Source organism: Arachis hypogaea, chromosome 14 (genome assembly GCF_003086295.3).
Source record: "Arachis hypogaea cultivar Tifrunner chromosome 14, arahy.Tifrunner.gnm2.J5K5, whole genome shotgun sequence".
NCBI lineage: Eukaryota > Viridiplantae > Streptophyta > Magnoliopsida > Fabales > Fabaceae > Arachis > Arachis hypogaea.
The window spans coordinates 72238571-72254266 of NC_092049.1; the positions used below are offsets into that span (position 1 = coordinate 72238571).

The 15696-nt window shown below is 33.8% G+C and overlaps 2 protein-coding genes across 2 annotated transcripts in view; one reads left to right on the forward strand and one right to left on the reverse strand.

Annotated features, from left to right (window-relative positions):
* The window catches only part of LOC112742099 (1-aminocyclopropane-1-carboxylate oxidase homolog 1), a 32773-nt gene extending 29803 nt beyond the window's left edge, over nt 1-2970 (forward strand). Inside the window, exon 3 of the mRNA XM_025791341.3 lies at nt 2354-2970. Coding sequence (XP_025647126.1) covers nt 2354-2620 — 267 coding nt within the window. The 3' untranslated portion in view covers nt 2621-2970. The remainder of the gene's footprint in view (nt 1-2353) is intronic.
* Nucleotides 2971-12844: 9874 nt separating this feature from the next.
* Nucleotides 12845-14950, reverse strand: LOC112742672 (uncharacterized). The gene has a single exon (XM_025791909.1). It carries the CDS (start codon nt 14948-14950, stop codon nt 12845-12847), a length of 2106 nt encoding a protein of 701 aa, XP_025647694.1.
* Nucleotides 14951-15696: the final 746 nt, after the last annotated feature.

The window sequence follows — 15696 nt, forward strand, 5'->3', positions numbered from 1 at the left end:
ATTCTAACACGTCTTCTAACTACTTAAATCGAATTATTCTAAAAAATCAACTAATTATTTAAATTAAGTTAATGTAAAATGTCATTATTTTAACATATTTTTTAACTAATTAAGTCAAAATATCTTAACATATCAATCAAAACTAAACAGATCAAAATATCAAAATATGTCATTATTAAGAAATTAATTACTTGACATAAGATAAGAGAGAGACAAACCAACCTTAAAATATAATGTCCTGACTACGTATCACATTGTATTTTGTTGGTTGATGTTCCCAGAGTGCACATGTGTATTGTCGACCTATAATAGTACTTCAAAGAAGTTTAAAAAAAGTTTACCCCAAACTTTCAAAATTTGTAACAGTTCTAAATGAACATTGATTCCGTATGTATCTCAGATATTAAGATTCGAAAACTAATACGACCATATTTTAAGTAGATTGATCATTGGTAGCTAAAGAATAATTATAATATAAAAATATTATATAAAAATTTTTATTTTTTAATAAGTAAGTGACATATATTTTTTTATTATTTATTTTTTTTATCATCTATCATTTTGCTGCATATTTGGAGTTATTAATGTTTTTTTCAAAATCAATTTCAGTTCCTCTCAAATCAAATTCCTAACATCTCTCAATTACATTATTATCCATTAAATGCAATAATTCTCTGCAAAAATTATAGAAGTTAAATTAAAAATTTTTAACAAGTTTTACTATACAATTTATATTTTATATATAGACTATTAAAAATAAAATATAAAATATAAACAAAAATTTAAAAATAATTTTTTAAAAATAATTATTAACTCATCATATTAAAATCAATAAATAAGCATTAATATGAATATTAAATAAAAATATTAAAATAATTAAAATTATGATCTACTAGTACATATATGAGATAATTTGAAAAATATAATAAAACATATAGTTTAAAATTCGATAATATTAATTATAAAAATTTATTAATTATAGACATCATAAGTATGAAATTATGAATATTATGAGTACAAATTATGGATGTTATTAATATAAAATTATGGATGTTATGTGTATGAATTTATGGATGTTATGAGTAAATTTATTAATTGAATAAATTAATTTAAGAATTTGACATTTTTTAAATTTAATTATGATCAAATTTAGAAACATTTGTGTTAACTTTATAGTTACTTATGCAATAACTAAAAAATAATACGTGTATAAATGTAATATCTAATAAACATGAATTTAATTTTTAGATGTTAGTTGTATGTAATTATGGATGTTATGTATATGAATGTATGAATATTATGTGTATGAACATAGTAGTACAATATAATTATAAATACACATAAAAACACAAAAAAAGAAAAAAATTCAGTTTATTACCATACCTCATCATACTAGTGTGATTTTTTATATTCTCAAAAATTGATTAACTGACAACAACTTCGTCGAATGAGTCCATCTGTTGTTCAAATTTTTCATCAGCACCTTCTATCATAGGTACCATATTAAGGTCGAATTCAATTGTCATACTATTTGTAATGATAAAGATGACTTCTTATAAAATTTCTTGGCCTATACTAAATTTCTAATTGTGCTTGCAATGGTATTAGAGTTGTGAATTTTGAATGAAAATAATTGAATTAACAGAAATAAAACTATATTAGGACCGCTTTTAGATTTTGTATCTCCATTGAATGATGATAAACGACTTAACAAAAAAAAAATCAATTACAATTAACTCATTTAATATAAATTATTATTACCGTTCTTTATAATTATTATTAGTTTTTATTGTATTCTTAAATATAAAACTTAAATCATAAAAAAAATATTAAATATTGATTACAAGAATGGTTAATAATAAAGAATATAATATTATAATTAATATCATTAATAAATGAGGTTAATAAGAATATAATAAATGAATTGATAAGAGATTGAAATAAAAAATAAAAATATTATTAAATTATATAAATAAAATAAATTATAAAAAATTTTGACTAATTATAGCTAAAAACTTTTTGTTATTAAACTTTTTTCTTTAAATGCACATATTTCATTTTCGCATTTATTACTTGTCCGATCCCGGATATACCGGGAATTTGTAATATCTTTCTTGTTACTTATTTTGGTGATTGAATATTGAAGGTGTTTTTTTAGTTTTTCGGGTCTCGGTACCTTGGAAGTAACACATGGCTTAAAAAAATCAAATTTTTTATGCGTTATACATTTTAAAAAATAAAATATTTTAATTATTTAAATAAAAGAATCCTATATTTAAGCCATTCTTATAAAAAAATAAACCTCAGATATTCACTGTAAATATTTAATCAACTTCCCTTACTACATTTGCAGTTGATAACAAATGATTGTTTCGTCAGTGTTTATCACCGGGTCTTGTCGAATCATAGAGGGCCAAGAGTTTCAATAGCTAGCTTCTTTTCAAATTGGCAGGAGTGGGACCAAGTTGAAGGCAAATCCAAGACTTATGGCCCAATAAAGGAATTGTTATCCCCAGAAAACCCCCCGGTCTATAAGGAAACTACCATCAAAGATTTAATGGCGCACCATTTTGCTAAGGGGCTTGATGGGAACTCTACTTTGCAGCATTTCAAGTTGTGAAACGAATGTATATTTTGGCCCCAAAACAATAAACCACAGCCTAAAGGGAAACTACTATAAAAGATTGGGTGGCACACTATTATTACTATTGCTTTTTACATATGTTAGAAAAAATTTTAAGTGTACCAAAAATATTGGTGTTTCACTTGTTTTAATCGTTGATTTTAATTAATATATATTATATATATTTTTTATAATTCAGATAAACGGTTAAAATAATTAGAACACTGATGTTTTCAGTACACTTAAAATTCTTCCTATATGTTATAGCTTTAGAAAGTTTTTAAATGTATCCGAAACACAAATATTTATAATAATATATAAAGGGAATAGGAAAGTTTGATGTTCAATTTTCGCTTCTCCATCTTAACCCTATTAAGAATAAGTAACTAATATATCTTTCTATTTTGAAAAAGGTCAAAAAAAGTAAATTACCAATTAAGTTTTTTTTCATTCATATTATGGTTACTTTTTTATTTCATGCATAACTTCTAAATACTTCGTCTTCTTTCTTATTCCATTCTCTTCCTTAAGGTTTTTGTCTAATTTTATTAATTTTAATCTCTCTGTAACTTTTTTCATTTATTAAATTAATTATGTATTACTTTTTTTTTGTTTCTAAAAAAATTACAAAAAAAATGACTCATAATTAACCATGCCAAAAATTCCTCCATTTTTAAGATAATTATAAAAAAAAGTGCTTATAACCTTTTAAATATTTGTGGTAGTATGAAAGATGTTTATTTATACTGGATTAAGACACAATAAAAAAAAGATTGAGAGTAGATGGAGTATATATTTTTTTCATCCATATGGTTTACATAGAAAATTAAGAATGAAGCGATTTTTAAGGAAAAAAATGTATACTTTAGAAGGGATGAAGACAAAGAAAAAAAAAATAATTTTAATTTATATGGTTTAGTATTCATTACGTACGTGATGTACTGTACGCTGACTTGCAATTCGGTCTCAACTTTTAACAAACATAAACAGAGAATTCATTATATGCATACATGCATTTTTTAAAAAATGATATTATAAAATAATAAATTAAATTTTTTTTATAATATTATTTAATTGATATATATCTAACTTCTTTTTTTCTCATTTTTTTATTATTTTAACTCTTAGAATTTACAATTATTTTGTATTCTTTCGTATTCTTCCGTAATTACACTACAACACAGGCGGGGCTTAGAGGCGCTTTTTTATCCTTTTAGCGGCGGTTTTAAACCGCCGCAAAATAGATTTCCGGCGGCTATGGTGACCGCCCTGGTTATGAGCGCTGGGACTGAGTTCAGCGGCGGTTTCCAGCAACCGCTGGTATAACCGCTGCTAAATACGTACTTCGCGGCATCTGTTAAAAAACCGCCGCAAAATAAACGTTCTACGATTCTCTACTTTATTTATCAGCGGTTTAAAAACCGCCGCGAATCAATTCAGTTTCCTCTAAATCAATGTATTTTGCGGCTTTCGTACAACCGCCGCAGTATAGGTCCGGTTTGTCTCCATGTTTATAGGCGGTTGCGAACCGCCGCAATCCACCATACAAGTGCCATATATTTTTAGTCTTTCTGGCGTTTTAAAAACCGCCGCCAAGTTAAGGAAAAAATTAAAAAAAAAAACGCAGAATTTGGGTTTTTATTTATGAAATCACGTAAAATTTTCTTAAATATTATAATAAATTTGGTTCCTTGGATCTCTAATTATTTTAGGAGTGACTGTATTGACGGATAGAATCTAAACTTGTGACAAAACCAGAAAAATATCCAAAAACCAAAATGTATTTATCAAAATATCAACAAAATAGATCTCTTGCTAAGAGTTACCTAGTCTACTTCAAAAAAAGTATGCATCCATCCAAAACAATTTAAATCCTAAACTACTATTTTCTACTGCATCATTCCACTGAACACATCTCTGCAGCAATCTCTGGTGGCAGCTCCTCACCCTGTCGTTGAAAAAGATAAATCAAAGCACTCTCCATTACCTTTATCATTTTCTTGTCTGCTGCTGCTTCATCTTCCATCGCCTTCCTTTTCAACTTCTCGGCTTCCAGTTCTGTCTGTAGTTCATTCAGCTTCCTTTGCGTCTCCTCTTCTAGGACTCTGTTTACTGATGGTTGCAAATTTGTACCAAAGAGTTGACTGGGAGTCGGTCCAATACCCATTCCACGCACTCTACCCGGTTTCTCTCTTCCGAAAACCTGAGCAAGGGAATCATTTTGAGACAAGACTCTAGAAGTTTCATCTTGTTGCTCAATCTCCAGAAGTCTTTCCTACAGACATAAAACAACAATATAGATCCGATTCATGTACATTCAACTTAACTAAAACTTAAATTGAGTTTATATTTGAGGCATACGATAAGCATAAGCATGCATAGGGATATACATCTGAAGTGAGAGCAGAGAATAATTTTGAATGGATTGGATTCCAGTTCTGTCACAAAATCAATTTGAGGAACCACAAGACACCCAAGTACGCTATAGATTTCATTATTCAGATCTCCCTGGATTCCAAGACTTATACTGTTCTTTCTCTATTACTAAACTTGGATTCCAACCTTCTACTGTTCTCTCTCTATTACTAAACTTATGCATATTACACGCTCTCAGAATATCGCTCATTTAAGTAAATGTATAAATACATAAATAAATAAATAAAATGGGCAGAGAAATAATTCAATACTAGTTACAGCATGTAATTTTGATAATTTCTCCTAATTATGTGTTACATATATATTTTGAAACAAATAATTAGAGCTGTTAAAACATCATTATTCATAACACACTTATCAAAAGTTCTGCCCAAATAAAGAACCTTTTTTGAAAATTCAGATATTTTGTAAATTAATTGAATCTTTCAAATGTATCAAGTGTACTTCATGATGTATAAGCGTTGGACCCAAAAGCTTATTTGTAAACATCGAATGAAAAGAAACCCACAACCTATTTTCAGCTCAGCACACAAGGAATAGGCAACTAAGAAGCAGCAATGAACTATGGATGCATTAGAAATCATAAATGTAATGACTAAACATACTAAGTTGTACTTACACCAATTTCTCTCACCTCATCATTAATATAAGAGCCATCCCTTCTTTTGTGAACCTTGACCCACAACTCTCCTCTACTGACTATCCTTCCTTCTTGTTCTGACTGAAATAACAAAGTTTAATCCATCACCGAAGACCACGCAATCAGGGAGAATAAAAAATTAAACGGGGATTATGCAGAGCAGTACAATACTGAACAGTGAATAAAAAAGTACACTACCTCTTCTTCCCTCCGTCGAGCCAGGCTTTTTGAACCGCCAGTATGGGTATACAGCTGTTTTTTTCGATTTAATGCATTTTTCCTGCACTTCTCCTATTGGTCCATAAGAGATAAATGGGGATTAGAAACTGTTTTAAAAAAGACACAATGCAAAGGTGATTGTACTATGTTATACCAATATAAATACTATTTTTACCTTCGTCTCAGGTTTAGCGCGATAATCAAGGTACCATCTCCAGTGATCTCGATCAATTCCTGGTGGATGGTTCTCGATATTTTCTTCAGTCGACAGTGTTGGCTCGTAGTAATCATCATACAATCTCAGCCTTGTATCTTTCCAGGACTTCCCCATACTTTTCAAAATATTGTTTTTATAACCCCGTCACTATCTTCATCAAACTCAAAGATTTGCTGCATAAATGACACGATTTGTTAAAAATATTTGTTGTAACACTCCCTGGTCAAGGAGCAGGTAAAGGTAGCCATCCATTACAAAAACATCTTTTAGCAATAAAGAATAAATCGAAGAAGCTGCACCAACCGACCAGAACCCAAAAAAATGGAGTAAAAGATGTTTATTGACTCATATATAATATTGATTAAAAAAACGCACAAAGGGATTGAAAATTGTATAATGTCATTAACAGAAATCCACAAGCTAACAAATTAAAAAGGAAAAATTCCAACTCATATCTTAAGAGTACACAGAAGTTTGTGAATAAAATCGGTATATTCATGAACCACTTTATATCCAAACACTTTGTGTTATATTTAAGTTACTTTTAATTTAAGAATAAATTACTATTCCTAAAATAATCAATTCTAATCATGAATAAGCAGATGTAACTTAGATCGGATATAAACTCTTACCTTAACACATTCGAAATAAACTTTTTCTTTAGTGGTAACGTGACGCCAACTTTCCTCGCAGATAGGAAATTTACCGTAGTCAGATCCAAGCATACCGAGAACGCCACTCAACAGGCCAGCTTCGTCTCCAACTGCCTGCTTTTCATTGTTGAACCTAAGCACGATCCTTCTACCATTGGGCCGTTCCATAGCCTCCATCACACTCAGTTTAGCCGGCTTGATTGTGCCATTGGAATCTACAAGCCAATTATAAACCTTTATATATGTCTCCATTGTAGACCGTTTGCACGAAGAAAATTAAATAACACATACTATAGCGCAAATTGAAGATGGTAAATCAAAAAGAAAGTTACCGATGGTCTTAACAGTCCAATACTCTGTTGTCTTCCGTCCTTTGCGACTCTGAGCTTTAGAAGCAACAAAGCTGTCGTCAACTTCTTGATCAATAGAATCCATTTCTTGAGCATTGGCGTCCAAGTTTAAGTGTCCCGGCTCCGAGTTTTGACTGCTATAAGTGCGCGTCTGTGGAGCAGGCCTTGGTTCACTGCGCGGTGGACGGAACGGGCGTACGGTTGTATGAACACTACCACAGCTTGCTTGGGGAATTTCAGAGCCATCTTGGTGGAGAGCCGAAGTCGGAGACGGAACCGAAGCCGGTGCCTTTTGAGACTGCTGGCATGCTAGTCCTGATTTATCCTTTTTGGTAAATCGGCCTTTCCTAGCCATCTTATATACATAATAACATGATGCAGGCCAAAAATCGAAACATTAACTCCAGCAACATATAATGCGGGTAAATTTTGTTTATATATACTATAACCCACAAAATTAACTTGTATACAACGCTATGAGTTACTCAGCACAAGACATGGTTATAAGCTCAGATACTCTACTTGTTTTTTATAAGCGAGATTCATAATTACAGGAGCAAATTTAGAACCTTAAGGCCAAAAAGAAGTTATAACACCAAATGAAACCAAAATAAACAAATGAAGTAACGTGTTCTCAGGGGGGAAGGTACAAGACATAACACGCCTACTGTGCAGACCAAGTAACTATGTATATACCACGATATGCTTAAATCAAATGCACATGGAATGATCACAGCCATTGGTGCTTCGCGAGTGCTGTATATCTTTATGTAATAATGAAGAACCTTTTTTTTCGCATTTTTCCTTATGAAGTTATGATAATTTCATTACTATAAGAAATTAAGTTTCGTTAGTTTAATAATTAGTTCATTAATTTATCTTAAAAAATGTTAGATACCGATTTTAATTTTGTGTATATAAAAACTGGTTAAAAAACAAAATTTCGAACTATAGCGGTGTGTTCTTAATCTCCCAAATCCCTACCCTTCATCTTTTCTTTTCAGTTAGATTAAACTCCCAAGCATACCCTAAGAGAATATTAACACAGGAAAGAAAAGCCATCACAGTATCAACACATAGATGGAATAATGATATGAAAAATTCCTAAACTGTAGCACTACTCATGAAAATATCAGCAATGTAAAAGGGGTTAAGATTTAAAATACACTCATGAGAATCAAATTCATTCAATGCCTCCCAGAACACCTAATGCAATCACATTAGAACATCACAAATGGCCATTGGAAGAAACAGGGGTGGTTACCAGAACAAAGAGGGCGGGCCTAACAGCCTTTCCAAACCCACGACTACGAAAATAATAGGGAGAGCGACGTTACCTGCAGGTTCTGGAAGCTGAAAAAACAAGGATACAGAAGAGCAGTTCTCCTCGACGACAACAAATACAGGCCAGATCAGGGAGCTATGGTTGCGCGGGTTATGAAGTGTTTGAGAAGTGAGTAGAAGTGGTAGGGCGCAGGAGATGAGGATTTTGAAATTAGGTTGAAATAGGTCCAAAACTTGTTTCCCCAAGTTACTATTGCCTAAATAAAACGAAACTGAGACGCGGGAGTGATAAAAGTGGGAGAAAACTGATATATATAAAAATTCAATGGTACATAAATTTATAACTTATTCTTTAATTTTACAAAAACAATAATAATAATAATAATAATAATAATAATAATAATAATAATAATAATAATAATAATAATAATAATAATAATAAGTGGCAGATCCTAAAATCTTATAAAGAGGGGACCGAAATGATAAAATTGGAAGTATCATATTAAAATTCAAAGTTAAAAAAAATGTTGCTTTTAATAATATTATTTTAAACTAAATTTAATTTTAAAGGAATCATTTCTATCAGTTTTTTAAAAAAAAAATTCTAATTTTTATCCAAATTATAAAAGATACAAGTCATATAACGTAAATAATATAACTTTGTTTCTCCATTACGTTTAATATATGTATTTAAGATAAATTAAAAAATATAAAATAGATGATAAATTTATATTAATAAATAATTCACTTAATATATTTTGATTTTAATATTATAAAAAATAAACTTTAATCTAATATATTATGTATATAATTTCTTACATTCATTTAGAAATTATTATAAAAACTAAAGTATCTTTATATAATAATAAATAGAAGAATTACAAAAAAAAAAATTGATAGAACAGTAGCAAATAAATTTAAAACTCATGAAATGGGATTTGAACCCATGCTTTTTGGAGTATAAATTGTCTTCATTTTAACCATTGAATTAGAAGCTATATTATAAAAATTTACTAAACATTATATTGATAATCTTTTATGTTTTTATTAGCAGGCCATTGACCACTATCACATTCTCATTCATTTTAAGAGTTATCAATATATTACTTGATCAGTCAATGTGTCATTGAATAGTGTTTTAGTGGAAACAATTGATTATCAACTTGGAGAACCAGTTCTATCATAATTGGAATTGATGGGGGAACATGCTAGAATGGTCATGACTATAGCATCACATCTAATAGTGAAGAAGTGTTTCTAAAAATATACAAACATTATATTAAATTTGGCATAGCATAGGTTTTTTTTTTTTTTTTTTTCGTAATTGAGGATGGCATCTTAGCGTATATTATTTAATTTGATTAATGGATATGAATAAAGCTGTTCTAGTTTTGCTATGTGATCAGAGGTTTATTATATTTATATATATAAGCCCTTCAAAAGACTTTGCAGTCCCTTTGGGAAAATATATAAAATCAAAATGACAAATGACTCTAAAGAAGGCTTAAATATAAAAATCAGATGACAGTAATCATGAATTCAGCATATTGCATATGGCCTAATATAGGAATGAATTATCCACTAAACTTCTACCTAAGAAAAACAAAAAAACACAGTAAATTAAAACCACTACCAGTGATGGATGTATTAGTCTAGATAAATCAACTATAGTTCATTCATAATAATATAACTGGCATTAATAATAAGAAGCTAGTAGACTAGTGGCTTTCTATGTAGCATAATAACAATCCAAGGTAATACAGAAAATAGTTATAAAGTCAAGATAAAGTTCAACCACCACGTCCTGGCTACCCTGTACAACCTAGACCGCAATTCTTCAGACTAACCAACATATTCTCAAGGGTTCAAGTATCTAGTAGCCCACACAGCCAAGTGCCATGCATTCCTCTTCTCAGGAGACATTCCACTATAAGGATCTTCATTCTCTTCTGGCGTCAAATTCAGATCATATGATAGAGTGGAAGCCTTGGGTCCATCAGCATCCTCGCCATCAGATCTATCGGAAGGGACAACATCCTCTCCATCCAATGAATCTGGAACCACCTCCCCCGGTGCTTCAGACTCCTTCTGAATATTCTCACGAGACATTCCTGATAGTTGCAAGGTAGCCAAGCAAGCCCGGATTAAGAGATTAAGTGTGTGAATTGCGTGATAAAAAATCTTAACATCTAAGTCAATTGCTTCTTTAGTCAGCCAACAATGGGATAACTAGTTAGTGAAGACACAAGAGTATTGATAGGAAGAAAATAAGACACAACTAATAAGCAAAAAGAACGTGTTAACCCAATTTTCAAATTGATCCGGAAAAAGATCAAACCAGACAAATCAGAACAGGATGTTCTGCACAGATTGGAACTGAGGTAAAACACAATAATATGAGTAACAGCTAATGTACTGCTATGAATTATTTGCCATTTTGGGTTTATGACAAGGGTCAATGCCACTATTATCTCAGGTGAGTTCCTTAGGGTGTATCTATTGGTTGAAATCATGAAAAGGAAGGGAAGACAGTGAGGGGACTAGGAGAGTGAAATTAAGCAGAATTTATTCATGAAACCATTCATTTTCTCCCTTTCCTTCCCTTCCAACATCTTAACTCTCAGAGGAACACTTAGGAAGTTATTTATTTCAAATAAGACCAACATGTGATAAAATTTTCGTATGCAACCTAACTAGGCCGTAAAATATTATGGTTTACATCAAATTAGTTATCATGAATGTATATATATATATATATATATATATATATATATATATATATATATATATATATATATATATATATATATATATATATATATATATAAGTCTGAATTCATATATGTGTTAATATTTATTTTAAGTGATTGAAATAGTTAAACTCATAGTGGATTAAACATATTCAGATCATATAAATATCTTAAAGGCCGAGTCTTTCTTACTGTCCCATAGTCGATCAAGGCCATGTACTATGAGGTTGAATTCCTCCCGTGCCGCAATTTCCAGTTCAACAACAAGGGAGTTTTCATGCCGTGACTGCAAACATACACAAGTGATTCTAATTTATCACAGCAACAAAATTGAAATTAGAATTGAATTAAGTAGTTCGAGAACTTTCATGTACGCTATTTAAATACTTTTGTAAATCATGAACATTTACCTTCACCTCGTCGAGTATTTCCTGTGAGCACCACGTATCCGTACTTGTTATAAACTGAAACCCAAATTTTGCCCGGTACATACGGTCCCATTGATTCAATTCCTAAAATGTAAGCATAATCAACTGAATTGGATTTCATACACGAACATGAAAAAGAAATCGGTTAGAAAGTGGGCAGCAACATTCAAACCTTCATCATTGAACCCGGCGCATGACCAATGGCTTGAGTGAGGTGTCTGCGACCAGAAAAGGCATCCAGCCATGATTGTATACTGGACTCATTGAACCACAACTTCCTTGCAAATGATGTTGCGTCATCCAGGGAATAGAATGGGGACGCCTCTATCATCTTCTCTCCGAAACAGCGGCTGCTGCAAATGAGATAGAAGTCTCGGCACTCCAATTTTCCTGATAGGCCAAAGACATAGAACCATTAGAAGAAGGACACCAAAAAAATGTGAGTGTAAGAAGACTTGAAGATAAGTTATAAAAAAATCGACAATAAGTCGATATATTCGTCCCTTCTTTAGTATATTAAAATATGAGCTACATGATTGATGGACATCTAGTGTTTTAGGAATCGGCGGCCTCATCACAATCTTCAACCCCGTCATTAGTGGATTCCTCTAAATCGCCGTCTCTTGTCAGCCGCAGGCCTTCGACATCAAACTCAGGCATCGTAGTCATACAAGCCTGGGGGTGAAGGTCGACCTCACAATGTTCAAAATCCTCGCCCATGTCAAACAAATCTCGTGGCTTTACATGGAATACTACACTCCATCCGTTGTCCACCTCATCCTCCACGTAGAGCACAAGACGTGCCTCAGATGCCAGGATGTACGGCTCATCGTCTTCTCGATCACCGGTGTGAATCGAAGTGGCAAAATTGACGTAGGTGTGGCCCAACACGTCGTGTCGGATGCCTCTGCCTGACGTGGTGTCTGCCCAAAGACACTTGAACAACACAACAGTGAATTGACCACTGTAATTCAGTTCGATGATGTCCAATAATCTCCCGTAGTACGAGACACCGCCAACAGCAACATTGGCATCCCGTTTACTTGCATAACTTCTAGTGTCTGAAGTGACATAGACACCGCTATTCTGTGTTTTCATTCCTTCCTCCCTCGACATGGTTCTGAATTTAAATCCATTGACGTTGTAGGCCTGATAGCGTCTGGCCTGATCAAGGGGACCGCATGCAAGCCACTGCAACTCGTTCGAATGACTGGTGCTTCCAAATGGGACCTGGCATTGAACCATTAGAGCCAAGTAATCATCAAAGGGTATAGAGTATTGACCACACGATCCTGAAGGAGAGAAAGTTGTTGAGGATCTATGGATTTACTGCATATTAGTCGGAAAAAGGTTGATAACTCAGCCAGGACGACGGCCACTGTGGTGGGCAATACATGTTTTGACGCAATTGGCAATAGATGTTCCATCAGAATGTGGCAGTCATGACTCTTCAACCCGTGTAACTTGCGATGTTTTAAATCAATGCAGCGAGAGATGTTGCTAGAGTACCCGTCAGGAAAGACCACATTCTTGATAATCCTAAGAAAGACATCCTTCTGTGGATTGGACATGGTAAAGACTGCAGCGGGATACTTTCCACCTTCAAGTGGCCACATATCTTGCCTGATTCCCATCAATTGGAGATCTTTTCGAGCTTTTAGGTGGTCTTTGGATCTACCGCTCTCGTTCAACATGGTGTAAACAATATTGTCGCATACATTCTTCTCTATGTGCATCACGTCAAGGTTGTGACGTAATTCGTTGTTCTCCCAGTAGGGCAGATCAAAGAATATACTCCTCTTTTTCCAGGGAGACTCATCTTGCATCACGGTTTGCTGTCCGCGCCTTCTTTTGCCGCCCACCGCTTGCACCTTGCCCTGTGAGACGGGCACACCTTCCAATTGTCTCAGGACATCCCTGCCAATCAATTTGGTAGGTGGGGATCTATCCTCTACCTTACCATCAAATCTACTCAGGTCCTGTCTATACCTGTGATCGCAATGCAGGAAGCGACGATGATCCATATAACACCATTTCTGACTGAAGGTGAGTCGCTTAGTCTCGGCGTCCAAATTGCACGTGGGGCAAGCTCTCCCGCCGTACGTATTCCAGCCAGATAAATTGCCCAAGCCAGGAAAATCACTGATAGTCCACATCAACGCAGCACGCATCTTGAATGTTTTTTTCTCACTGGCGTCGTAGGTATCAACACCGGCCCACAACTGCTTGAACTCATCGATCAGGGGCTGTAGGTACACGTCTATGTCATTGCCAGGCATTTTAGGACCGGGAATAATCATAGAGAGAATAAAGTTGGTTTGTTTCATGCAAATCCATGGGGGTAAGTTGTATGGAATAAGAATCACTGGCCATATTGAGTACTTTGAACTGAGGTTTCCATAAGGATTGAAGCCATCACTGGCCAGGGCTAAGCGAACACTGCGCGGATCACATGAAAAGTCAGTATATCTCATGTCAAATGCTTTCCAACCCTCGCCGTCTCTGGGATGTCTCAGGAAACCGTCAGAGTTGGTTCCTCTCTTGTGCCACAACATGTCTACTGATGTCTTGCTAGACATGAATAATCGCTGCAACCGTGGAATCAGAGGAAAGTAGCGGAGAATCTTCGCCGGCAGAGGTTTCCCATTCTTCTTGACAACGGCATTGATCTTTACTATGGAACTCTTCCGGGTCTTTTGTTTCCACCTGGATGCTTTACAATGTTTGCATCTAGACAGGTCTTGATCGGAGCCCCGATATAGCATGCAGTCATTTGGACATGCATCTATCTTCTTATACTCAATACCGAGCTTTCTTATGATCCTCTTGGCATCGTGCAACGTCTTTGGAATCGCTGCATGCTCAAAGGCATCCCCCAGTAGCTCTAGAATCAAACTGAAAGCCTTGTCACTCACTCCGCACATGCACTTGATATGGTAGAGCCTCACCAAGAAAGACAGTTTCGAGAATCTTGAGCATCCCGGATACAATTCCTGCTCGCCATCCTCCAGCAAGTCGTGAAAGGCACGAGTCTCGCGGCTAGGTTCGTCAGATATGTACGGCAACCCCTCCGTAACGTCTTCGACGTGACCCCTCATCGAGTCTTCATCGTCACTCTGCAGTCCCGGCAAGTTGAATGCATCGTGGACCATGTCACGAATTTGATCGCCTGAATTTACAGTTGGTTCTAATTCTTCCCTACCGCTACGTCTCTCGTCTACTATCCTCTCACCGTGATGTAACCAGAAGGTATAGTTAGGGGGAAAGGGTTTCATTAGAAGATGATCGTAGGCGTCCTCTCTAGTTTGAAAAAATCGGAACCCACACAAAGGGCATGGACAATGTATCATCCCATCGGATGATGAATTGGCAAATGCGAAGTCAAGGAATCTATTCAGACCATCCCTATACTCTACACTACCTCGTGACTTTGTAATCCAGCTCTTGTCAATGTCTAAATAAATGAAATAGCACAGATAACTAAATGAATAGTAAAAAATTACATTAAACTAAAAAAGAGGAAAAAGATGGGGTGCGTGTCAAGAAGACCAGTAACAGTTTATCGCAATTAAGATGGGAGAGTACCATATGTAATAGACTAGACAATATATTGCTTTCAAAACTATGTAGCAAGCGACGGAATAACTCAAAATGAAAATAGCATTAAAATTACTTGCATCCCAGATAACATGTAGCTCACGAAAAGTATTGGGGAGGAGGCTTACTCATTGCAAAATTCTGTGCTTTCTTAAAAGAATACTTCTATAAAGAATTGCTGGTTCCAAGCCCAAAAAATAAAAAGATAAAGAAAAGGGTCCTTAAAAATTGAAAAAGAAAACAGGAAAAACTGTTAAAATTAAAAAAATAATCAAAAAATATAACTAAACAATCATAATGTACAGAGAATAAAATCTTCAAAATATCTTGAAAAATGGAAAACATAACAGGAATGATAGACAGATTTAAAAGACAACAAAAAAAATATAAAAAAACAATTATAACAGATGTAGTAGCTTAGAATCTTAAAATTGTAGATATGTTATCTTAGATATGCTTCTAAGAAAAATACCAGGTGAACTACGACGAACTCCTTTCT